This window comes from Bactrocera oleae, chromosome 4 (genome assembly GCF_042242935.1).
Source record: "Bactrocera oleae isolate idBacOlea1 chromosome 4, idBacOlea1, whole genome shotgun sequence".
Classification (NCBI taxonomy): Eukaryota; Metazoa; Arthropoda; class Insecta; order Diptera; family Tephritidae; genus Bactrocera; species Bactrocera oleae.
Window position 1 is genome coordinate 2556218 of NC_091538.1, and position 25035 is coordinate 2581252.

General features: G+C 36.7%; 1 protein-coding gene and 1 long non-coding RNA gene across 7 annotated transcripts in view; one reads left to right on the forward strand and one right to left on the reverse strand.

The window, feature by feature from the left end:
• Positions 1–25035, forward strand: part of LOC138857017 (uncharacterized) — a 293806-nt gene that overhangs the window by 42554 nt on the left and 226217 nt on the right. For all 5 annotated transcript variants that reach the window (XR_011396012.1, XR_011396009.1, XR_011396011.1 and 2 more), the window contains exon 2: positions 6602–6633. This is a non-coding gene — a long non-coding RNA (uncharacterized lncRNA). The remainder of the gene's footprint in view (positions 1–6601; positions 6634–25035) is intronic.
• Positions 1–25035, reverse strand: part of ths (thisbe) — a 117830-nt gene that overhangs the window by 17485 nt on the left and 75310 nt on the right. For both annotated transcript variants that reach the window (XM_036374554.2, XM_036374555.2), the window contains one exon: positions 21124–21247. In XM_036374554.2, coding sequence (XP_036230447.2) covers positions 21124–21247 — 124 coding nt within the window. The remainder of the gene's footprint in view (positions 1–21123; positions 21248–25035) is intronic.

Here is a 25035-nt window from a genome sequence, read left to right on the forward strand (position 1 = left end):
TCTGCCAGCACAATTAGCGCCATTTAATTTGGAGCGTAGTTGAACTATTGCTCAGCTCACAAGTGCAACGCTGTGCTGCCATTCCAACTCGATTTTCATCAATACGCGCAGCTCTTCACTGACACTTTTCAGCACGATTCTTTGCGCTACGTTCAATTACTTATACGTTTTTGTATTCCTTTTGCATATTCTTCTTCATTTGCCGCTCCGCACAGTTGTAGCAGCACTTTAGTACTTTTTCACACTGCCGTTATGCACTCACGATCAGTTGACGCCACATTATGCGCAATTTGCGAAGTTATCTCATACATATACAAATACATATATACATATTCACATTGGTATACAATCATAAATCTACAGCTGCCAGCGGTCCAGTGACAAGGTTCCGTCGCGACAATCTCCCACTCAGTCACTGCGCGCGCATTCCGCATTCGATGCTGAGCAGACAGTGGTCAATGCAAAGTCTAAAGTCAGTCCACAGTTCACAGCCAGTGGTTAGCCTTCGCCATTGACCGCAACAACACATCTGACATCTGTATGTACTCGTATGTACATGCATATGCGTCGAAGTTAATGATTTAATTAACAGTCGATTCTTAATGGGCCCAATGACCTTTATTGCTTCATGCGTATGGACAGTTGAAGAATTTATGAGTGTGAAAATTCGCTAGTGGTTTGTTGCACTTCCAAGTGTGTACAGCGCAGCGAACACGCATGCAACGCAAAAGTATGAAAAACTGCAATAAAAAGTTTACAGCTCTGATTAGGTTAAGTAGCTGTTCTTTGTTGAATGCGAAGTATAACCTGGCGAAGACATTGGCATGACTGTTCGAAATATTTGGGAGTTATAAGGGAGTTCAACAAAACCGCTCTATAACTGTAAATCATACAGTTACAATTACTGAGTTGGCTCTAAGTTCTTCCAGAGTGCTCTGAAGCTTGAAAGCTTTGAAAAAAAAGCTTAGTTTCGAAAAATTTTCATTAAAAACTAATTTAAGATAAAGGTTTTGAAATCGAAAAATATAGATTTGAAGCCAGGACCCGGTGGAAATGTTTTTATGAGGCTCTATGCTCCAGGAGATACAGGAAATGAAGATGATGAATTTTAAGGTTTCCACGCTGTGAAGAAAATGCACTTAGTTTGAATACTTTTTGACTTTACTGTACGAATTTTAGTCTTCGTATATATAGAAGCACTGGAATGCAGAACTGCAGCTAATTCACATACTTAAAAACATCGCTACTACACTAAATTAAAATATATTGCATTTAATTGCCATAACTAATTACGCTACTTAGTGAACATTGAAATGAAATAAACAAAAAAATGTCCATGATTTTAATGCCTTTGAAATAATTACCCAGCGACTTCATTAAAAATCCATAAAAACACATTTAACTGCTCATATTAACTCGCAACAATGTTGCAGCTGTTTTTATAGTGGTAAATATTTGTAGTTGTTGTTGTTGTTGTTGCAATTGTATATTAAGTGTTATCGTGAGTGCAATAAATTAATCAGCAAATCGAAGTTACATACGAAAAACATAAAATAACACCAGCAGTTCATTATCAAGATAAACACAGACGGTGGCACAGACGGCTGCAAGCAATGTTGCAACTCCTCCCACATGTAATGCAATGCAATGCCATAAGCGCTCACCAACGCCACATACGAAAATCGAATATGAAATCGAAATTGAAATTGAAACAATTGGCCAAGCCAAAATATACAGGGAAACCCATTAGTCCCCTTAGTAGCCACGCAATGAGGCTTCGTTTGCTTGTGATTAATTAAATGCATTTGCAACAGTTGCAAGCAGTCGGTGTGGATGCCATGTGAGGGATGAATGATTGAATTTGCTTAAACATTGACTGTGTGGCGTTTGATTGTTGTTGTTGGCGCAGATGAGGCCGTTGCACCAACTGCCATCCGAATGAGCATGCAGCCAGTGGTGGCAATAAAAGGCAATTTTGTTTATTGATTTTACACTCCAACGTGACTATGCATATAAATTTCAAAATGTAAATAAACCAATAATTGTTGGTGGAGTAGGTTTTAATTAATTTTCTATTAGTAGAATTTTGCAAAATGTTATGTGAACAAGAGTATTGAATAAAATTATGTACAACATGACTTGCAATATCGTTTTAAGCGTACGCAGTAGATGAGAGCGTACGCCAAGGTTAGTTATTGCATTTATACATTAGTTTTACCGTTAGTAATTTACTTTCGAAGACATTGCACTATCGATTTCTTAGTACAAAATTAATGTTTTGTGGCAAACTTACGATATATTTAGTGTTTGAAGCCATATTGCGGTCCAAACTGCTGTGAAACCACTAATAAAAGACTCGGATAATTTGCTTATGTGTTAAGCGGAAAGGTTCTTTCATAGCTTAGTAGTAGATGTCTGAGATACCAACTAGAGCCGAAGCCAGCTTCGAATTATGTTCATAATCGCTGAGGTTATGCACAAATATCTAGTAAGATCATAACCGTAAATGTTTAGATTTGGACCTTACCGTTTGAAACTCTCATCAGAAGATATTTCAAAATTTCCGTCCTGCTCGTTCCTAGTTGGAACATAGGGCCTCAATTCGCTCATTTTGCACCTTTACAAAACTAATATTAAAATATTGTAATTCGTGAAGTTGTCGGCATGAAATTGACTCCGCTGCATAAACCATTAATGCTCACACACGCTCGTTAGTATAAAAAAGGGCTACAAATCGGAAGTAACTCGACTAATTTAGCACTCAGTTCGTACTTGTCTCACCTCACTTAACCCCAAATAATTTGTCAATTCTTGCTCGCCTCAAAAACAAAAAATCTATGTGGCTTTTCCCCGCTCATTAAACTAATTTTCTAGATGTTTTTCATGTCTCACCTAATTCCGCCACAACGTTGCGCCCCTAAAGGTGGCCGCACAGCTGTCCACGCATAATTTTCGAAACGACAAATAAATGTTTGTAGTGTCTATTTTCACTTAAATTAATGACACATTAAATAGTTTTGAAAAAATCATGTGATCCCACCTATTACCAACAAGTAGCCGCAACGCTCGGCGGAGTTCCACCACACAATGGAGGGGCGAAAGGTAAAGTGGCATATGAACATTCTAAAAAACAAAAAAAAAAAAATTTGTGAGGTGTGGAATGTGTCGCAGCGCAAGAGTCGGAGGTATGGACTTAACGAATGACAAATTACCAGTGTGATTGATTTGTTTTGAACTTTTATAAAATTGTACAGATTGCGTTCATTCGAAAGCCCACACACATTTCGTAGAACATTCGGTGGCTGGCGTTCGTATGCAAAATGCAGCAGCGAAATTTATGTGTAATAAAATTATTTCACAAAATTTGTGGTGTTATAAATGGACATGAGCGCTATTGCTGGGGTAGAAACAACGTCAATCTCCAGCACTAGAGTTCCGTCATCGACGCGCCACATTTACAAGTATTGCAACATTTCGGGGAAAGATTGTTTGTTGCTGTTTTTTTTTATAAGTTGTTATTAGTTTTGAGTTTAATAGCATGTTTTTGTAGTTTCCTACATTTATTGTGGGCCGGTGGAAAACTCATAAAAATCAAAACTGCATAATAATAAGAAATTATCTGAAACACAAAAACCACAAATGACTTTTTAAGCGTCAGCGATATGTTTTAAGACTTTTTAAACACTCCGTAATCTGTGTGGGAGTGTTATTGTGTTCCGTTTCGAAAAAAAAACACACACACCGAACACGAAACAATGAATTGGCTCTTAAAATTTTACGATGTGATTTATATACATACTAAGCGCTAGTCGTTGGGGACTAAGCCTTGAAAAGCGCATACATAAAATTAAATGTTTGAGATTTTTGCATAATTATATGCTATGCTATAGCGACTTTGAGCGATTTAAAAAATGCTTTGTGGCGCATACAATTTGCCAGCGGCAAGCTCATTACAATTTTTTTTTGGATTTTGCTTTTTTTTTGTAACTGCGGGATTTCTTAATTTATGCTTGAGGTGTTAATCCGCATCTATTAAGAATTTCATACTCGTATTTTAATGGCTATGTATACTATTTTTTGTATAACATAATTTCTATTAACTATATTTTGTTGTCAAATGCGCAATAAAAATATTAATGGACTTCCATTCAAAAGATACGAACGCATAATTCAAGATTATTAGAATTATAATTAAAATCAAAGGTATAAAACAATTGATTAACATGTCTGCCACAACGGGAGCTTTGGAACCAAAACCAATTAATTTTTTAACTTACAAGCAACCAAAGCTTTATGATAGAAAAAACTTTCCGCCATAAAAGACATAATAAAAACCAAAACAATCATAAAAAGCTTGGAATCAATAATTCCACACGATCACACGCTTAAATCGCCGCGACGTCACAGTGAGTAAAATCAATAATCAGTTGAACAGATCTCAGGTTATTATTGTAACCTTAATTTAATGAAAATCAAATATGATAGAAATAGAGACTCTTTATGCAGGGAGAGACAAATACACTCGGTTGCAGATTGTAGTGAGTGCACATTACTGCATTGGCGAAGCTACGGCTATGATGTAACGATGCATGTCGATAAGCTACGATTTATAGGTGCAAATTCGTGTTGATATATGTGTATTGAGTTTCAAAAATTTCAAATTTTTTATAGGTAGAAACTAAATTCTAAATAATTACGAAATAAAGCTTCTTTTCATATAGAAATAAAACAATTAATCAATGTATTAGTACTCAGGAGTTATAGCATATACTCTGAATTCTAACCATATTAAGAAAATCCTAACAAACGCCGATCTCTATTTTATTTTTTGGCTTGCGTGAGACTAGAGCTTCGAAAGCGGTTGAATGTCTTTTCGAAACCGAAAAAGACATTTTCAATAAAATTGAATTTTGATTGATATTAATATTAACCTTGCTTTTTTAATAAAAAAATATTTCTTTCATATATCCCAATCAGCTATAGTTTTACAGCGTTTCTAGCTTTTTGCTCCACTAATAAAGTATTTCCCCCCAAAACCAAAGTGCGCAGCTAATCAATTAAAATAACTAATGGGAAACATTTAACATTGTCACAGACACACGCCCCCAATGACACCCGCGTTGTCGGCGCTGAGCAGCGCAGCGACAAACTCAAAGTGACAACAAAAAAACCTAGTTGTCAACTCCAATTGCAATAAAAACACGAACTAAATCGACCGCACGACAAATTGGAATACAGCGCCGACTGTGGGGAGAAGTCTTGTTAGCGAAAGGAGCACATGAAAGCTTGCCACGTGACCGAGCTGCAATCTCTGGGCTGTGGGAAATGATTTGATCAAATATTTTGGCTTAGGGCAGCATTTGTGTGCATTTATTTTGCTTGACATTTGGGTCACGTGGTGTCAAAGCCAAAAGGGAGACGCGGCATTTTCAGCGCGTTTAATTTTCACAAGAATGCGCTGTGAAGTTGCGTTTGTTGACACTCGAGTTGTTGTTGCTGGTGCTTCGCAAATCAGAAATGCATGACAAAGCATATTTACACCTTGAAATAGATCAACAGCATGTTGTTTTTTGTGTGTGTGTGTAACTGGAAATGCAGGCGTTTTGGCCGCCCGTTTAATTTAGCAGCCGCCAAACTGAAAGACACAGCTCATAAAACGGCAATCGCGCGAGTGCCTCTCCGCCACACCACGCGCTTGTCGTCATGCTGATGGCGGAGTTGGCTTTGATCGACTCCACAATTCCAGTCCGCGTCTACTTGTGGCCAATGTGTCGGGATTTGTGTGCGCTTTGCGCCTCTCCTCTCCTCTCCGTTTGGCATTCTTAATTAAGTTATTAGTTGCGGTTATTAAATGGCATTTGTTTGCGCTTTCGAGCGTTTTTAATGCGCCTTCGGCGAGGCGTTGAAGCGCGCGTTCGCTCGGCGTCTATAGAAGTACGCCCATTAGACGAGTCTGCCTCGCTTGTCAGTCAGTTGCTCGCCATGGTAATTGTTGCGCTGCATATGATCTTTTAATATTTGTGATAATTTTTTTTTTGGTTGCTTTGGCGGCTACGGCCCACAGTCGAGCGCTTGACACTGCACCATTAGCGCCGCAATCTGTGGCACATTAGTTTACGAGCGCCAACGGTTTTATTTATATGTGACTCATGGCGCTTGCCCTGTCGCTTTGCATTAACCCGGTAATTTTTCCGCTAATCTCGTGCTACAATTTCGAGTGTTTGACTAATTCTTTAAAGGTGCATATTTCTCATGCAACACAATCACACACACACACACATGCATATGTGCAACTATATAAAAGTTGCAACTGTCATCGGATACTTTGAAACCGAAAACTAATTTGTGTGGGTTTTGCGACCTTTTACTTTATGTTTGGCATTTAAATGATAAAGAACTTGGCTTTAACGGTTTTATCGCGCGAAAAATTAACAGCTAATGATAGAGCATTTTGTATATTGATTTTATGGGGTCTGTGAATTTTACGAGCGTGGGAGGAAGTTGCCATTTTTCATTCACTAAAGTGGCACATGAAACTTTTTATGTGTATTTGTATGAAAATAAGAGAAATAAAAAATAAAACTTTTTTTCCGAATTTCAGTGAAGTACGAGCCCAATTTCCGGGCCAAATTGGTAAGTGTTGTCAGTAATGCAATCCTTCTATATTTGTATATTTTTTTTGACATTTTATAAATATTGTAACATTTTCTTACTCCAAATAATAATTTCAATAATATTGTCATATTAAGTGCCGTTTGAGGTGATGGAACCGACAATGCAGTACCCATTTACTGACGCCACGAAATTTAATGCTCTTAAGAACTAGCTACGCTATAATTTCAATTGCGAATCAGGGTTGCAAATAATTGAATTAACATTTGAATTAAATTTGTTTTCTATCGCGTGAGAAAAACAACAAAAAAAGTTTAATACCACATACCGAATCAAAAAAAAAAAAAAATTAATTCCACATTCTGGATTAAAAATTAAAAATGGAAAATTTTAGTCTTAAGCATAAAATTAAGAATTAAAAAAAAATTGTTTAAAAATAACATTTTATTTTTTCGGTTGCGTGCTTCTTTCGAATCAGAAAATTAAATTTTAAATTTTTAATTCAAAACGTTTCAGATTAATAATTAAATTTTTTCGGAAGTAAAAAGTTGATATATAATTTTTAATCCCAATATCGAGTTTAAAAAATAAAAATTGTATTTTTAATGCAAAATTTTTGAATTTAAAAATTGGCAACCCTGTTGCAAATCTATTTTTTATCTAATACAACACCTGCTTATAGACCTTAATCTAAGCTATATCCATAGCAGCACTTTAAAACACTCGCTTGGGTTAAATATTTTCACTTTCAGCTCAAAGGCAGTACAAAAACTAATAAATATTACCAAACATTTACATAAACGTGGCAAGTAAATTAACATAAAAATGTTACGCGACGACATGCTGGGCCTTTATTGAATAGGAAAATCGAAAAAATCAAAGCTACGTAACTTGAAAACTACAAATCTTAAAATCTACAAATCTCCACGTCCAAATTACCTCACTGATTGTCCGATAACAATCGCGCGTTGACTAAAAGCCAACAACAGCAAAGTGATGGAGTGTGTCACAAATATTGGAAAATCAGTTAAACAGAAACGATAAAAATCTGTGAACGACCTACGCAGCAAAAATCTATTAAAGCATATTCATATATCCGTGCACAGGCCAACAACAATATATCGATCAGCGAACACTCATTTCGTACAGGTAAACAAGCCAAACAAAAATGCAGAGCTAATTTTTATTATTGGAATGGAATAACGCTGGTCAGCGAATTCGAAAACGCGCAAGAAGAAACTGAAAATAAAATTGAAATTCATGCGATGCAACTCATCAGCATAAAATTAGGCGCAATAAAACGTCAAATGCACAGCATGACAAAAATATTAAAACTTCGGCGCTGCGAGCGGCCAGCTGTCGAAGTGAACTACAGTGCTACAATAAAAATGCGCGTAAATAGGAAGAAAATAATAAAAAGAGCATATAAGCAATAATATCTATTGCTTGTAAAAAGTTTAGCAAAAACAAAAAAAAAAATGAATAGAAAAAAAAGTATTATATAAAAATGCGAACGCGACAAAAAATCCAGGAAATTATGCCATGCTTATATCCGCATAAAATAGTACAAGTAAACCAAACAATATACACATTTATATACCTATATAGAGTACAAATAATAACGCACCCAAAAAGCGCACGCATTAAAAGGCGCTCATTTACAACAACAAAAATTATATGGGGCGCCTGAACGAAAAATTGTCTGCAATAAAATTTGATAAATTGTCACTCTAATAAAAACTTTCTGATGCGTTCCATTGTATAAAAATAGCGCGCTCTCGCGCACACAAACAGCGTTGCATTTTAATGGCGACAATTGGTCTTCGCTACACATTCGTGTGTTCATCAGCGAACTGACACATTGAGTTTTTGTTGTACGGCCGCTGCCGCCGACGCTTACGGTACGTGCCGCCAGTCGCACGGTCATCACTGCATATGTATATCACGATTTTTATTATGGTTCGCGTTATTTAGGCGCAGAGCAGTGGGTGCTGGAACCATGCAGGTGTTCCGTTGGTAATTATATGCACGTAGACATATTTGAATTTAATTACAAAATATTATTTTTGATTTTTATTGGCATTTAATGAGTGTAGCTGATAATAATTCATATGTGCAGCTATTCAATAACGCGCAACAGCGCTGAACCTTGAGCATACATAAGCGTGCAATAAGGTAGAGTACTGTTATATAGCGCGATAGTTGCGATGTGTTTTAAAAGGTGGAGCAGCGTTTTCGGTTAAAAAGATAGTCTCTAAATATAATAAATCGTAATTTTTTTAAAAATAAACTGGAACAACAATCCGCAAACCGCTTTATTATCTTCTGGAATCTCCTTCAAAAATAATCTTAAACGTTACAATTAAGTGACCAAAAGCAACTCATTAAGCGAGATAAGCCCAAAGTTTTACGACAATTTTGTGTGTCGTTAAAAAGGCAGTGAAGACAGTGGTACACAAAAATAGGATTAACGTAATTTTACCACCTCCAACAACAACAAACATAAAAACAGCAGATCAACTGCTGCATCAACGGCTACAAGCTCTTGAATAGAGCAGCATTGAGGATTGCGGCGGCAAGTACTGCAGTCTGATTTATGTTGTCGTCTTCTGCAAGCAACACAAAGGCACAAAAACCGAATTGGCAATAAAAATGTGCAATTATTAGTTCTGCGAAGGACGTAAGGGATGTGCACGTGGCATGGTGCCGCGCTATAGCGTACAGCAATGGATCTTCAGTAGATACAACTACAACATTCGTAGGTGTGTAGCAAGCGAGGTAGGAAGGCAGTTGAATTGTCAGCTGTGTGTGCATTACCCATATGCACCGGTATATGTATGTATGTATGTAGTGCATTGCGAAAGCGTCGAACTTGACCAATGATCGCTTTGAAGATCGAAGTAGGGACGCCAACATAATTTATACTTTTTGCAACCATTGTGCTGTTGTTGTTGCATGGCATTTCAGGCGCCTCACGTGTGTTCATTGCTGGCCATGTTTTCGTCCATATCACCACTAAGTGCCGCACAGCTGTCGCAAAAGGTGATTTTTCTCTTCTTTACTTTGCGAATATTGTCTCTGTCGAAAGTAAAACTGCCAGCAACAGCGTGAGCTATGCGTTGACCGCCCAGTGAAAACCCTTGACATAAATGTAACAACTCAATAAAAATGTCAAGTCGCAGCGCTAGTGAACGTGCTGTCACAAAGGCAGATGGCTCCGTCAGCTGTGCGCCAGTGCGTTTGTGTGTGTCTAGTTTGGCTTTGCAGTTGCGTAGCAGTGCGTGTCCCGTGCTGCCCACCGGGTGGCCTACAAAATTTATTTGCACGCACTCACTCAACGTTTTTTTTGCCAGCGCGCCATATTTGCTGTAAATTTTTTCAACGCTTCTTTATTTGCTTTTACCACCTTGTCTGCTTAATGATTTCTGTTTTTCGTTTTTTTTTGTTTTTTTGACTCATTCTATTTATTGTATCTGCACGGCTTGTGTGCGCACCTAAGTATCCTTGCCAGCCTGGCGACGTTGTCCTGTCAGCATTTGTTATTGTTTTTTAATAGTCATATTTTGTTGTTGTTGTTGTTATATGTATATGCGTTATTCTTGCGTGCACTTTGGCTGATTTTATGAGCACACTTTGCTGTCGTCATTACCGTTGTTGTTATTGCTGTAAATTGTTTGTTTTTAGCATATTTGCGCCGCTTACAGCCCCCGCCTACTGGACAATCAGCAAATGAAGGCCGGTTGGAAGCGTCGCGATATACATACCTAGCTAATTCTGTATGTGTGTGTGTGTTTTTATGGTGTTTGTATGCGCATACTAGTTCGTGTTTGTGTGTGTGCCTGTGTTTAGTAGGCTTGACGTCTGTTTGTTCAGCCATCTGTGTAACTCTGCATTCTCGTGCGTCATTGTATGTGTGTGTGTGCGTGTGTGTTCATGTTGACTGTGTCTATTAGCACGTCTGACATTGAGTGACATTGCATTACAACTGTCAATGTTGAGTGCCTTAAGGGGCCCACCTTCAATTTTTTACACTCTCTGCATATATCTGTATACAATTTTACAATTTAAGCTGTTTTAGTCAATTTTTGCCAACATTTTTACCGCTCCACTGTTATGCGGAAAGTGATAATTAACTGAAGTAAGGCAAACATCAACGGCTCTCTGATCCAATGCGTTGTTTTGTTATTGCTGCCCGTTGTTAGCCAGTCAATCGGTTGTTGCTGTATTTCTTTAGTAGTAAAAAATAAATGGTACAAAAAAAAGTTATACAAATAATTATAGTGTGGCATTGCCGAACACACACATTGATTTTCCAACGAATCAATTGACCGCTGCCCCACCTCCTTATTTTCATTGCCTTTGCGTTTTTTCTTTACATATTTATGTTACTGTGCTTTACCTCATGGGCTGGTATTGCGTGTGGCATAAATATATATTGTATGCGATTTCCTTAATGTGAAACAGTTAGCAACAATGTTATATTGTTGGTTTGCTAACACAACATTGCTAGGCGTGGCACTTAGTTGCCTGTTTAAGTGTTCAATAATGTTTACATAAATACGGGTAAGGCGCCACGTGCTGATCAAACAATAAATGTTATACCAAAAAGTATGAAGAATTTTCAAAAATAATAAAGAAGCGTAAAAACCGTTACATGTACTCTAATTATCACCTTACTTCGTTGGCACACTTAAATTCCGCTCATTATGCCTGCTGTGCTCTGAAACATATTTCTGCCACTTTTGCTTGGTTTCAACCGCAATGCTCTGAACTGCTTAGAAATAGTCAAAGCCATATTTCTTCCAAACGCTTCTCTAACGCTCAACACCTCACACCAGCACTACATAATTGCCGATAATCCTTCATCACTGCAATCAATATTATTTATATCGAACTGTGATGAGTACATTGTCGTCATCCTTTATCACGTCGAAAAGTAAGCTCATCATATAAATCTATGTCGTAGTATGCGGCTCATTGCTCTTTCATTTCTGACACAAGCACGCAACCGATCGCGCAACTGTCAAGTATACGCCACTATAAAGACCAACATAAAGGTCAGCATCATGATTGTTGTATGTAACACAACGCAATCAGTCACCTAAATACCCTTTAAATTGATCGTAATTCCTGTTGCATATTGATCATGTCTACCGTTTGCGTAGATTACCGCAGACGTGGCGCGTATGAAGAGAGCACCGAACGTACAGCATTGTTGCCACATAAAAAGCCATTAAATTGCTTCTTTTTTCATTCATTTATACGTTTTACCCGTTCACTCCCTCCACTTCATCGCTTTGTGTATTTTATATGTACGTCAAACGCCTAACAACCAACTAAATGCTACTCGTTCAGCCGTTTTTGTTGGTGCCTGTGTGATATTGGCTAGCGAGGATTGTTCTTCCAGCAAGCAAGTTCACTTTTTTGTGGTTGTTGTATATTATGTTTGTTCGGCTGTTTTCAAAGCCCTCAGCGATTTAATGGTCTTATATTTAAAACGTACAATTTTGCTTCAAATCGATCAGTCGACCTTTCTTTGATCGATCATATCAGTTATGTAGGTAGTTAACATTTTGTATGGTAGTCTTGCTTTGGTTTTCCATTCTTGTCATGGCTATAAGTTGCTATTGTTGTGTGTTATATATTTACGTTGCGGCTATTATCTCATCCTTTTTGACTTTTTTGTGGTAGCAAGTGATTGTTTCGGTCTGATTTGTGTAGTGATATGATCATTAGATCGTCGGTTCGTCTCATGTTTTGTTTGTTGGCGTTTTAGTGTGACTGACAAGCTTTTTACATAACAGTAACTGTATTCTGGCTTAGCGCCATATATATGATGTCTCATTTCCGGTCTTAGCGCTGGCATCTTTCGATATCTACTGAGAATTTTTAGTTGAGTGATCTTGTCGATCTTGCCTTGTCCATGACGTGTTTACGCTATTTTTGGCATAATATAAATTTATAAGATTTTGAAATATTATATCTAGATCTATTCTATCTATTTTTGTCCTTATCTAATTGAAATTTATTTATTTTGCGGTTAGTATGAAAATATCTTTATCTTCAAGCAATTAATATCTTTCATTGAAAGCGCACCTTAGCGTTAGTTTGTGTTGTGTAATAAATGAGAGGTGTCAGCGCGCGCCTAACTTGCCGCATTTTCGTTTTTCCCACGATTTTCACTTCATTCCCCTGCTGTATATTTTAATTCAAAACAGCGTTAATTTTTGTATATGATTTTTAATGTGCAACGCGTGTGTGCTGCTTAAACTGTATCTAAACAGTTATAGCGTGTCTGGGTCCGTGTACCTCGCTTGAGGCATGCCACTCAGACACGCAATGTCAGTTCACTGTAGCTTTTTCCTTGCCTTGCACTTTAAAGTGTTTAATTTTCTTGTTCCTCAAGTGTTATTTTCGTGCCTTAATACGATTTCGCATAACCAAGGGCAAAAAGCACATTCAAATACGTCATTATTTCTTGTTTATTATTTCAGACGGCGTTGTGCAAGAAGCAGTATTCAAATTGAGTCAAAAAATAACTCAGCTGACTTTATGAAATGTGCGAGAAGCCGTGTTGTAAAAGCGTTGCGAAAAGAATTCGCTTTTTTCGTCTTGATAGCTTCAAAGTACGAGTAGTTATTTTGGCGCCGCCGGCGAAATCATAAAAAACGCAAGGTGGCAGCTACCTCATGCCATTTTAGGCACATTAACACGCCACTTATTACATGCTTTATTTATTCCATTTATTTTTCATTTAAAAAAATTGCACTGACACGCAGCCTGTAGCCCATGCTCTAAAATAATCTGACACAAATATTCGTTTAGACTGTTAAGGATACTCGTAAAGCTCAGCTGGTAAGGAGTTTTTTTTGTGGTAGTCGAAACAATTTGCATGCCAACACGCGAGCGGCTGTTACATTTCGAAATATTAAAGTTCATTATATATGGTTTATACTATTTAGGAGCTGGTGCTTTCCATAGAAAAACGATGTGTGCGCGTGGAAAGGCATTCAATATTGATGACTTCCAAGTAGAAACAGCAATTGCTTAATAAATGAAGGGTAGCAATTTGAGTATATTACTTAATAAAAGATCATCGACCTAATGGAATGGAACACGCAGTTTCAGCAGCTAGTCCAATTGTATTTTGAGTCAATGTACATACTTAGGCATACATATACCATATTTCACTATTAAATATATTTTATTTTAGAAACTCTGTAAAACCAAAGTTACTGAGTTGAAACAATAAAAGAACTAAAAAAAAAAAATCCAGAAAATACCACTACAATCTAGTATGTTCCCAAATTCCAAAGTCTGTACAGTCTTGGATTTTAAATAGTTTCTGTTATACGGTTAAATACTGGAATTTTTAAGCAAGCCTTCCTGTTTCCTCCAGGAATTCAAATTCCACAACAAATATGGTAGTTCCTGTTAATTTTAAGACAATCAAATCATTTACGCCATTATATTTTGAAAAAAGGCTTTACAAATACCGCACACATAATGAACTCCGCTTTACCGATTTGATTCTACAAGCAAGTCGATGAAACTGTTTGTTTGCTTACGCCAAGTCAATGTCTGAGGAAAATGCCTTGAAGGTGCGTCAAATTCCACACAGCGCATATTTGATGAAGAAATTAACAGTTCATTCTGACGCCAACGAAACAACAAAACGAAAATATCAATGTTCCAAAGGTGAATTTACCGTATTTAATATGACTGATGAGGAAAAATGAGTCGATGATGTCGAGTAGTGGATGATGTGGGGCCGCAATAACAAATTTAATAGTTCCGAGCAGACATTCAGGTGTGAATGCCGCACAGGTGTTTAACTTAACCGGGCGAGAAGACAGGAGACGTCAATATTTGTTGTTCTCACGCTGAAGGAAAATCACTGAATGAATGCACACACATACACATGTATGTAATTATGTAAAAATTCTATATTAGATTTGTTAAAGCAGTCATGAAGTTAGTCATTGCTTCGAAAATATTGGTTTTGTTTCCATTAAATTGAAATATCTATGTATGAGTATGAGTTATCACTTAAAGCTTGTTTCTGGCATTTTACAAAAGGATATATGGTACTGCGTCTCTCATTAACTGCATTTCTCATTAGCTGCAATTCTCTAATGCTCAAAGGTTAGCCTTCGTTTCTCTCATCTAAATCAACTGGTAATTTTCTTGTGTGTCCTTCGAAGGGATTTATTCGAAACGTCATGTTCAGCTGCCACATTTCACTTACCACACATACCAGCCTCCATATTGCAACGTGTTTAGCAGACATAATTTGTGGCAGCTTACCACTTACACACATATATATATATAGTAATTTAGGCATTTTAATTATGTATTTGGCATGTGTTTATTTATTTTTAGGGTGTCAAACAGAGCAAGTAATTGTCCTGTTCATTGTTAATGTTTTCTTTTGGGATATCGAAAGTTTCGGGAAAAGGGGAGGAAACTACGTGTGTTGAAAATAAAAACTTTATTAATTGAAATATCAAAATTCATTAGAATGGATTAAGGTATTAATGGAGAACGCTTGTGATAATCTCGAGGTTGTAATTTCGACAATCGTTTAATAAATTTACTGAGAATACCGCACAAATGTTATGATTTTGGCTGTCAAGAGAGTGTGTTAATAGCAATATATTTACAGAATAACGGTGCAGTGAGTTCGTACAATTTGCCGACTAGATTTCGAAAACTTAATCCTTTAACAATGCTCCGTTATTGCTTATTAGTTTAATGCTTTTATTATCGTTTGTGACCTATTTGCAACTCACATAGCGCGCTTCGCAAGACCCAACTTTTTATTGCCAGCTGCCAGTTGTTGCTGATTTGTGGTTTGTACTATTCATAGTTTGTGGTTTATTATTTCCAGCGAATTTTATTTCACCTACCTTAGACTTTGTGGCAGTTAATTGTAAGTACTTGCGGTTTTTCTCTTTCTCTGTCTTGTTCTAGACAAAGTGGGTTATGAGGTAAGAAGTTAATAGATAGTTGAAAAATCTTGTATATGAAAGCGAGAATTGCTTGATAATTTTGTTCATAATCGTTCATTGTGGCAGCATCAATATATATCATGTATCAGCAATAAACGGAAGCAGGGATTAAAATGACAATTTATAACTGCGAATATAAATATATTTTGATAATTATCAAAGCATAATTAATTTATTGTTATGCTGTTTTGAAGATAATGTACAAATTGTTACACGAAACGTGGTGAATTGACGGGTTCAAACCAAAATTGCGCTTGTACTCTGACAACCTAAATCGGTTTTATGAGGAAATCGATTTTAAAAGCGATACATATTTATTTATCAAGCAAAATTCTGAAAAGTCCGCCGACATTGCTTCACCAACGAAGTTATGCACATTACATATTTGTCTACTTTGATGTGTTAAGTCTGTGGGCTTAAAGTATAATAATGTGCTTTATGCGTAAGCAGCTCTGTCAAATAATAATGCCACTAAAAGCAATGAGGTCTTAAAATCACATAAAAACGGCATAAATATTATAAAGTGTATATAAAATAAATAGTTTCAAATACTATGCGAATTGTTTAAGCAACAATTACAGCTTAAGCAGCACAAAGTCTCAATTACCCATTCGAATTTGTTTAATAGTCAATTTGCTAAGTATTACTGAAGAAAACTTTAAAGCAAATGCGCACTTGAAGGAGATATGGCTGGTGTTTCACAAGTTCATATAATATGCATCTATTTACATTTGCCTTAAATTCTCAGCGAATTCACTAGTTACTTTAAACTACTTTCGTGCGCTTACAAACCATCACAACGGCCTTTCTTAATGAGTAGCAGTATTTTGAAAAACTTTTAAAATAACTCCAAAAAAAGCAAGAAATCAGCTGCTGTACAAGCATGACTCTGTTATATATGTATATATATGTATATGTAAAGTAAGTAGTATTTCGTTTTCACATTTTCTTCAATTGTCATATACTTTTATTAATAAATTTTCGTTATTCTCATTCGTTTTCGATGGTTCTCATGCTTTTTTTCTAAGAATTGATTTTTATACTTTACTTTTAAACTAAACCACATATTCAAATATCATTCTCCAACGACACTTCAATGTGCTTCATTGTCACCTTGAAGCACTTAATTGCAGGTCTTCAAACATACACAAACATCAATAACAATCATGACAACAAGAGAAATAATAATACCTACACTCGTAAAAGAAAACAGTTAAACAGAATAAAAAAGAGTGGAACTAGACAACTTCAAACCCGTAACGGCTGCCATAGAAGTTCAGCGCCACAAACAGTTTGACATGAGCAACAACAATGAAAAACAAGAACAAGTACAAGCCATGATCACTATGACGCTGATCAAGCGAAAGATCACCGAGGATCACCAATCAATAAAGCAAGCGAGAACACTTTGAAGCCAAGCGCGCTTATTGTTATTTAAATTTTAAATTGTTTTACGAAAAACTAACACAGTCACAGCATTTGTGTAGATGAAAGAAGAGTTAAGAGTGTAAAGAAAGGAGATGAATACTTTTTCACCAAAAACTCTGCGAGTCACTTAAACGACGCACGCAGTAGCCAACCGATCGAGAAAATATTGAAACGAAAATTGGCGCTTAAATATTTTCATAATATTGTGGGCTTAAAAATGTTCAAAATGAAAGAACAACAAGTATATGCGTTCGGCATTGGTGATCGGCAAACGTTGAGTGAACGAACATGCTGCAGCTGATGATTGTAGCTTTCCGACACAATGTGAAATATGTAAATAATTGCTGTACACAAAGCTGCATGGTTCGAAAAACGCCAGAAATGTTGAATGAAAAACACTGTTAATATTTACAATGATCGAGCAGTCAGTCGATGCTCAACTCTTTCAACGAGTGTGGGAAATAAAAATACGCTATTGTTTGACACACGGCGGAAAGAGCATGCTTGCGCACTTTCTTCCAACATATTTTCGGGAAATCACACACACACACACATCCACAGCGCAAACAAGATGCTCAAGTGGAATAAGGTACACGCACACACACTTGTCCACCTAACTGGTAATCAATGAGCCTCGAATAAAGTACATCTACCCCCAAAAGCTACACGTTTGCTGTGCGCTGGAAATGGTGTCAACAGTGGCGGTGTGGCAAGTGATCAAGCGTTCGATGTGCGTTCGCCGCGTTCAGTACTTCGGTCACTCGTTCAATACATTGACTAGCATTTGTTAACCGCCGCTCTTGCCCTGTCTGTCATTCTCAAAGCGACTATTACTGCACGCTGGACTACCGTGCGCCCGCTGCACGCCTCGAGTATGCGCATACAGTTGTTGTATGGCTGCTGGTGTTGGCGCTGCCTCGGCGACTAGTTGTGTTGTTGTGACCGTTTCGGCGGTAGGTAGCTGCTGCGAACGCGCCACTTTTCGTGTGATAAGATTTTGTGTTCTATTTTCATTGCCCTTCAGCTAGTATTTTCCATTTTGTTGCTAACTGCCGCTGTTTGCTCAAATAGTGTTCAGCGGCCTTTACAGGCCTTTAGCTCGAAAAAGTAGCAATCGATTGCTCCACCCGGTCACCTTTGATAAGCAGCAGAATAGTGAATGGGCTGGTCGCGTAGTGCCACCGCGTTTTGTTTACGCTATAATCACAGCGCTTCAGCGAGATACGCGCTTTTCGCCGTCGCGTCATTCACCTACTGAGTTGTACAATTTCTGTCATTGCTGCGCTTGACTTGTCGACTGCTGCTTCAATGACTTTCGGTTGTTGTTTTGTTCGATTTTTTTTTTTTAATATTTGTTCCAACACCTTTTTATTGAAGTGTGTATTTCCTCTGCTTGGCTGCCTCGTTAATTGATAAATAGTTGCACTGCCATTGCTTGTTTGTCAATAGCTCTTTAACGTAACGGCTGCCGTAGCAGGTTCAATGGTTTGCTTTTCAAACATTTTCTAAACTTCAAATCGATTTCTTGATTTCGTTTTTTTTTTTTCTTCTGGTATATACATTATATAGTCTTTTAAGCGGCCTTTTTAGGCAGTTGCTTTCTGTTTATGTGTGTTTTATTACTTGTTAGCATTGCTGTTGTTGGCGTTATTGTTGCTGTTGCACATATATGCGATTTCTCGGAAACATTTCGCTGCAGCGACAGCTCTACAATTTGAAAATAACTACAATAACAACAACATTCATATGCAGTTTGCCTGCCGGTTTTGTTAAGCTGCCATCATTTACCCATCATTTAGTAGTTCCTCATTGTATGCTTTGTTCGTAATTTAGGTGCTAAATGTTTTCCACATTATTAACACCTCCTTATGGCCCATTCTTGATTGTTAGCTCAAAATGTAGTGCATACTTGTATGGTATGTGGGTTAGAGAGCAGACCGGATGAATTATTTTCGGACTTAACGAAAAAGTATGTAAGTACGCGCAGCGTTTTCTTCAGCGACCGCCTAAGACGAGTACCTTTTTGACATTACGTACTCATATGCTGTGAGTTATGAGAAGTTGACACATAGTTCAGTGTTTTCATTTTCACCGTGAATGTGTTGCATGTCACGCTAAAACTGTTTTTGATTGTAGATCCCTAGAATTTGTCGGAAAAATGTTACCAATTTCTATAAGTTGTGCTTTTTAGTGATATATAATTTCCTTACGGTATCAACATTTTAGTTGGACTTTATCTTAAGCTGATTTCATTTCTAACATTAAATAATTTTCACTTTTTCCTCAGTAGAAACCAGCCTATGTTTTTAGAAAACACCAATAGTTTTGCTAGACACCAAGGCAGACACTAAACATACCATTTAGGCTACTAAGGCTGTAAGGTTTCTAAAATATTTTAAGAATTTACAGTTAAATGGTAAATGAGATACTAGGCATATCTTTAAACTGGCGGAACCGGTATGGTTGCCACAGCAAATGCTCCTAATGAACTATGCGTAGTTAATATGCGAGAATCCAGAAACTAAGCCACAAAGCTGCCGCCTACATTTGCTTACGCAGAATTCCATTATATTTGCATTTCTGCTGGGAAAATTGAGTACTCATCGCGTAAACAAATTGGGATTAAGCAGGGTAAATATGGGATTTTCCAATCACTTACAACACCAAACAGGTATACAGACGTGCCGCATGCTGCATCGTGCAAATAGTAAATGACTGTTAATTTGCTATGCAACAAAGGCCAGCAGCGGTCAGAAACAGCCGCACGTTGTGTGCCGAAATCAATTGGAAACACCGTAGGCATTGAGGCGGACAAATTGACATAAAGACTTTTCGCACATTAGCATTAGAGTCAAGGTGCAACAATAGCTACCTAAACGCAGATGATACTAGCGTTCTCACTCGCTCTTCCGGCTTCTTACAGCCGTCGCTCGCTTACCTCAATTATTTCGAACAGAAGGTTCAGGCATACAAGCTGACCTCTACTTCGACCACTATAGTGCAACATCTGCACCTGTTGCACGATGGTCAAAGTAGCATTGCTTTGTTGTTGTTGGCGTAGTTTTTCTTTTCTTTTTAATAAAACTAGCAGCCTAACGGTGCTTCTAGGAACTCAGGCGAAATTTAGTATTTTTTAGGCTGACAATAGGAGTTTCTAAAATCGACAAAACAACATAATGCAACAAAGCGATAACAGTGTGACCACATTGTACAACAACAATAGTAGCTAACGAAAGGAAATGCAACATAAGGCACAAACAAGAAACGAGAAAGCGAACAGTTGGATTTGTGGCAAGTAGCGCGTGCTACACACGCAGCCACAAGCAGGATGCTAGTGAATTTTTTTTTGGTGTCGTTAGACGTACATTTTGAATGTATGTATGTCCTAGCACACATTGTAGATTTCGCTGCGCTCTGAGATCCCATCGTTTGTGATTTCGTTTCTATAAATTGTGTTACAAACGCTGTTTTCGTGTTTTTGTTGTAATTAGTTAGGTATATTTCGGTGCGAAATTTGTTCAAGTTGCTTGAATAATTTTCGCTTCTCAGCATTCGCTTTATGGCATATGCTTGTAAAAGTGTGACGAGTTATGTGGCATGCGGCATGTGGGCTATTAAATAGCTGGTGTGCCTGAAAAGGACACGGAAAGTGGATCTTGGGATACACCTTTAGATGGTATTTTTGCAAACAAAGTATAGAATATAGTTTTCTTGCTGTTTCTTCAAAAGCCTCAGTTGACTATATGTATATACCTATATACTATACAGATTTTTTGACATGTGTTTATGCAACTTCAGCTGCTCCAAATATAATATCCGAATATATAACAAATTCTGGCATATTTTAGAATATTTAAGCATTATGTTTTATATCCTGAAGAGGGTATACTATTGTAGCTGCCATACAAACTGACCGATCAAAATTAAGTTCTTGTAAAGAAAACTTTTTTATTTGTGAAGGGTATCATAGCTTCGGTGCAACAGAAGTTACCATTTTTTCTTGTTTTTTCGTAACTGTTTCTCTAATTTAATATTCCTTGAATTATTTAGTCTTCAATTATTTGTTACTTACGTGTCTGTGAAATGTCTGTCACTGAGACTGTTCCTTCCGCAGCTACATGTATGGCTTTGTTGTGTGCACACTGTGACATTATTACATAATCTTCTACTGTACATAATGCACCCGAAATCACCACCTGAAAGAATAAAGCATCGAAAGGTCATAAGTCAAACGATTTTAGATTTTGAAACAAAAAACATACACACATATATTTGAAAAAATTCGAATAAAAAAAAGTAATAGCTGCCCAAATTGTTCGGTATTTTAAATGTTGGTCAACATTCATGAACGCCTTCAAATTTTATATATTATATTATTTTTATCATAAGAATACTGCACTTTCTCCCTTACAAGAATTTGGTATTTCGTTCAAATTATTACCGAAACTTATATATGTATGTATGAAAGTAATAAAAATATTGAGTTGAATTCCAAAACTATACTTCATTTAATATTAAATCCCTATAATATTTATCGCTCCACCCAAATTCCGGCTAAATGCGCCTACACGTGGTCGCATCTTCACCATTCGCGCCAACTAGACGCAGATCTTCAATGGCGCAGCGCTTATCAGCAAAATATTAATTTAATTCATTCACAAATAAGCAAGTGTTACACTCACGCACACTTAAGCAGACGTACAGGTGTGGCATCTAACACACGCCCAAATAAACACCAGTAGCGTGTAAGTACGGTGGCGTTAAAAAGTTTTTGTTTTACTTTTTTTTATTAATGCATACATCTGATAAGCAGCTGAAGTTTTTTCTTGCTTTTGATGTTGTTTATCACTAAAAATTTGGGAAGATAGCGGCGCAGAAGAAGCAGAGTGAAGAAATGTTGGTGAAGATAAAAGCGCAGATAACTGTGTGGCCATAAAGCACAGCAAACAAACGAAAAAAAATTGTGAAGTGAAAGCAAAAACAAAAAAATACCTTACAATGGAAGTAAAATAATAATAATTAGTGTCAAAATAACAACAAAGCTGTTTATCAAACCAGCAACAAGAAACTCCAACCGATAATTGCACAACAATGCGCACAAAAGCTTCTTGTGGCTGCAGCAAAGCGTCGACAACGTAAATAATAATAATTACAGTTATGTAATTACACTCGTTTGAATGCAGTTGCATTTAGATTCGCATAAATAAGCATATCGCTATTAAACACACACGCTAATTGCTCACCCATCCATCAACGCCGGCGATTCGCACGCCACCACCGCATACGCCCTGTTGGTCACTTCACGCTCACGAACACACACACACACACACACACTTTTGTGGTTGTTGTGCTTAATGTTTGCAATTAAAATTGCATTCACAGCGCATAAATGTCAGCAGCATTGTTGTGCAGTATGCACTTGTTGTTGTTGCAACATTTATCACCCTCATTGGTGCGTGTATTTCTTGTTGTTATTGTCGCTGACTGTCCACCAGCCGTTTTGCTATTATTAATTAATAATTAAATTACTGTTCATACGCCAACTCAACAAGCCATTCACCATTGCCTTCACTTTGTCTTCGCGCTGTTTTCACAGTTGTTGTTTCGCATATCATTTGATTATTTGCTATTGTTGTTTTTGTGTGTTCTGTAGTTGATATATGTGTTTAGTTGTTTGTTTTGTTGCTCTTTCTGCATTTAATGGCAAGTTAATTAATTAAGTTCTGACTGCACAGTGGTTGTGGGACATGCCAGCAGGTGCTTTCATTTGCCACAGTGTCTCATCATGACATGGGCGTGGTAGGAAAAGAGTATACTTTTTCCTATAAGTTAGCTGCAATAGCTTTAAGTAATGTTATTTTGCTAAGGAGAGCAAATCTTAGGCGGATCAAACCACAAAATAAATCTGAAGCTGTGCGAAAGCTCCGTTAAATGCACGTTCTTTTCCGTCGAAGCTTTCACAAACTAAGACTTCCGGCTATGTTATTAGCTGGAAGTAGAATTATTGCTAGCCGCGAAAACTTAGAACATATTTCTAATGCTTCAGCTTTTCAATAAATCATTCAACCGCTTAAAGTATGCTTCAAGCTCAAAAAGTGTTATATTCAATTGAAAGTCAACTTAAAAAATCGATTATTTGAAATTTTTAAGTGTATGTAACACCTGAAGTCTCGAGTTTTAGTTTAACCCATCTATTGGTCTCTATTTAGAAATGCTCTACATAAAAATTTTCTAGAACATTAAACTTTTCATTGGCTTATATTTATCGAACAAGAGCGTCACAGAGCTTTTGTCTAGTCGCTGAAATTGTTCTTCTTTTTTCGCGAAGTTACTAAAGTGGCGTCACTATGTGCTCATAAAAGCTCCTAGTTGTTCATATATGTATCTAGTGTATTAACGTCAGCGGAATTTTTTTTTTATTGTATAAATGTGTTAGTGGTATTTTTAAAGGAAGTATTTTAATGAATTATGCAAGTTTAAATTTATTACTATATTACTATTAGAATCGCTTTCAATAGTGCCGGTCGTGCTCGCCTTTACGCTTCCTCACAAACCTTTTTACGCGTCTTATGTACAAATACTAATGGTTTTCCCTTATTGCATCACTTAAGTATGCCATTCAGTCTATTTCTCATATACATATGTAGTAATGTAGTTTTTGTTTATCATTATTTGCCTATAAATTTTCCTAAGTCGCCAATAGATCAATTACTAAAAGCTTAAAATTCCATTTTTATTACTTGAACTAAAAAAAATATTGTTTATACAATCTTATCAGAAAAATTGCGTTTAACTTGCGTTGTAATTTATCAAACACACTCATAAAAACCATAATAAGTACTATTCTCACTATCTTTAGATACAATAATAGTAAAAATATTATATCATATTGTGGTTAGCACAACATTGACGGGTGTAGGCCGAGTTTCTGCTTCAGTAGCGCGCATATGGAGAGCCCATACTTTGTTGATGTTTCAAAAGAAGTCTTCTTATGATCGAAATAGACTCGGAAATTCTCCGTGGTCTCGGGAAGATATACTAGTATGCTGTTGTAAATAGTTCTTTATATTTTAGTGGAACCCAAATGTTCTTACTGTGATCGGAAGCACATCGAACTAACACAATACACACTGAGTTCGCTTTAGAAGTTTACACATAAGTGCTCGAGCGTCCTAACCGAGCGGGCTCGTAGCGTTCAATATATCAGTATCTGGCGTTCAATTTTCGTTCGTGGTTAAAGCTTTATATTATGAAAGTTCTACGGAGACTTCAGTTTTTTTTTGGACCCTCAAGTTTATTGGCAGTTTCTTTTATTGATATATATACAATAAGAAAAATTTACAAAATATAGTCACAAATAGCGGCTTCTTTCTAAAAGCAAAAAGCTTTAAGCACAAAAATAATGAAAAATTAATAAAAAAAAACATCGCTTCAATAATTTTGTTGACATTGTGCGAATGAGTAATGATCTATTATTAAAAGGCAGAGGCTAAACTATTGGCAAATTGGAATTTATTAATTTCACGCAAATGCTGACACGCAATGACCAACTGGCGGCGTTCCCAAACGTTAAAAGAAGCAAAAAGCTGCAAAAAAGCGCTAATGGCGTCTATGTGAATATTTTATTGGTATATGAGATCCCTAGCCATCTACTTGCGCAGGAAAGAAATAGAAATGATAAAAAAAATTTAAAAAATTTTAAGAGCTTCAACAAAAGTTGCGAAACTGCGAAATTCCAATATTGACGAAAAATATATCAAAAGTATTCTCTATAAAGAGTAAAAGTACAACTACTCCTTAAAATAAATATTTTTAATTCTCAAAATAAATAGCTTCATTACTAACTCGCAATTAGTTCACACATAGTTGTATATCTGCACTCAGTTGAGCATGGAATTTTTACTCGTATTGCTTTCTTTGTAACTTTATCAAAGGAGTTCTCTTGTGGAGCCACAAAACCCTAACTCTCTAAGCGGGGTCGGTG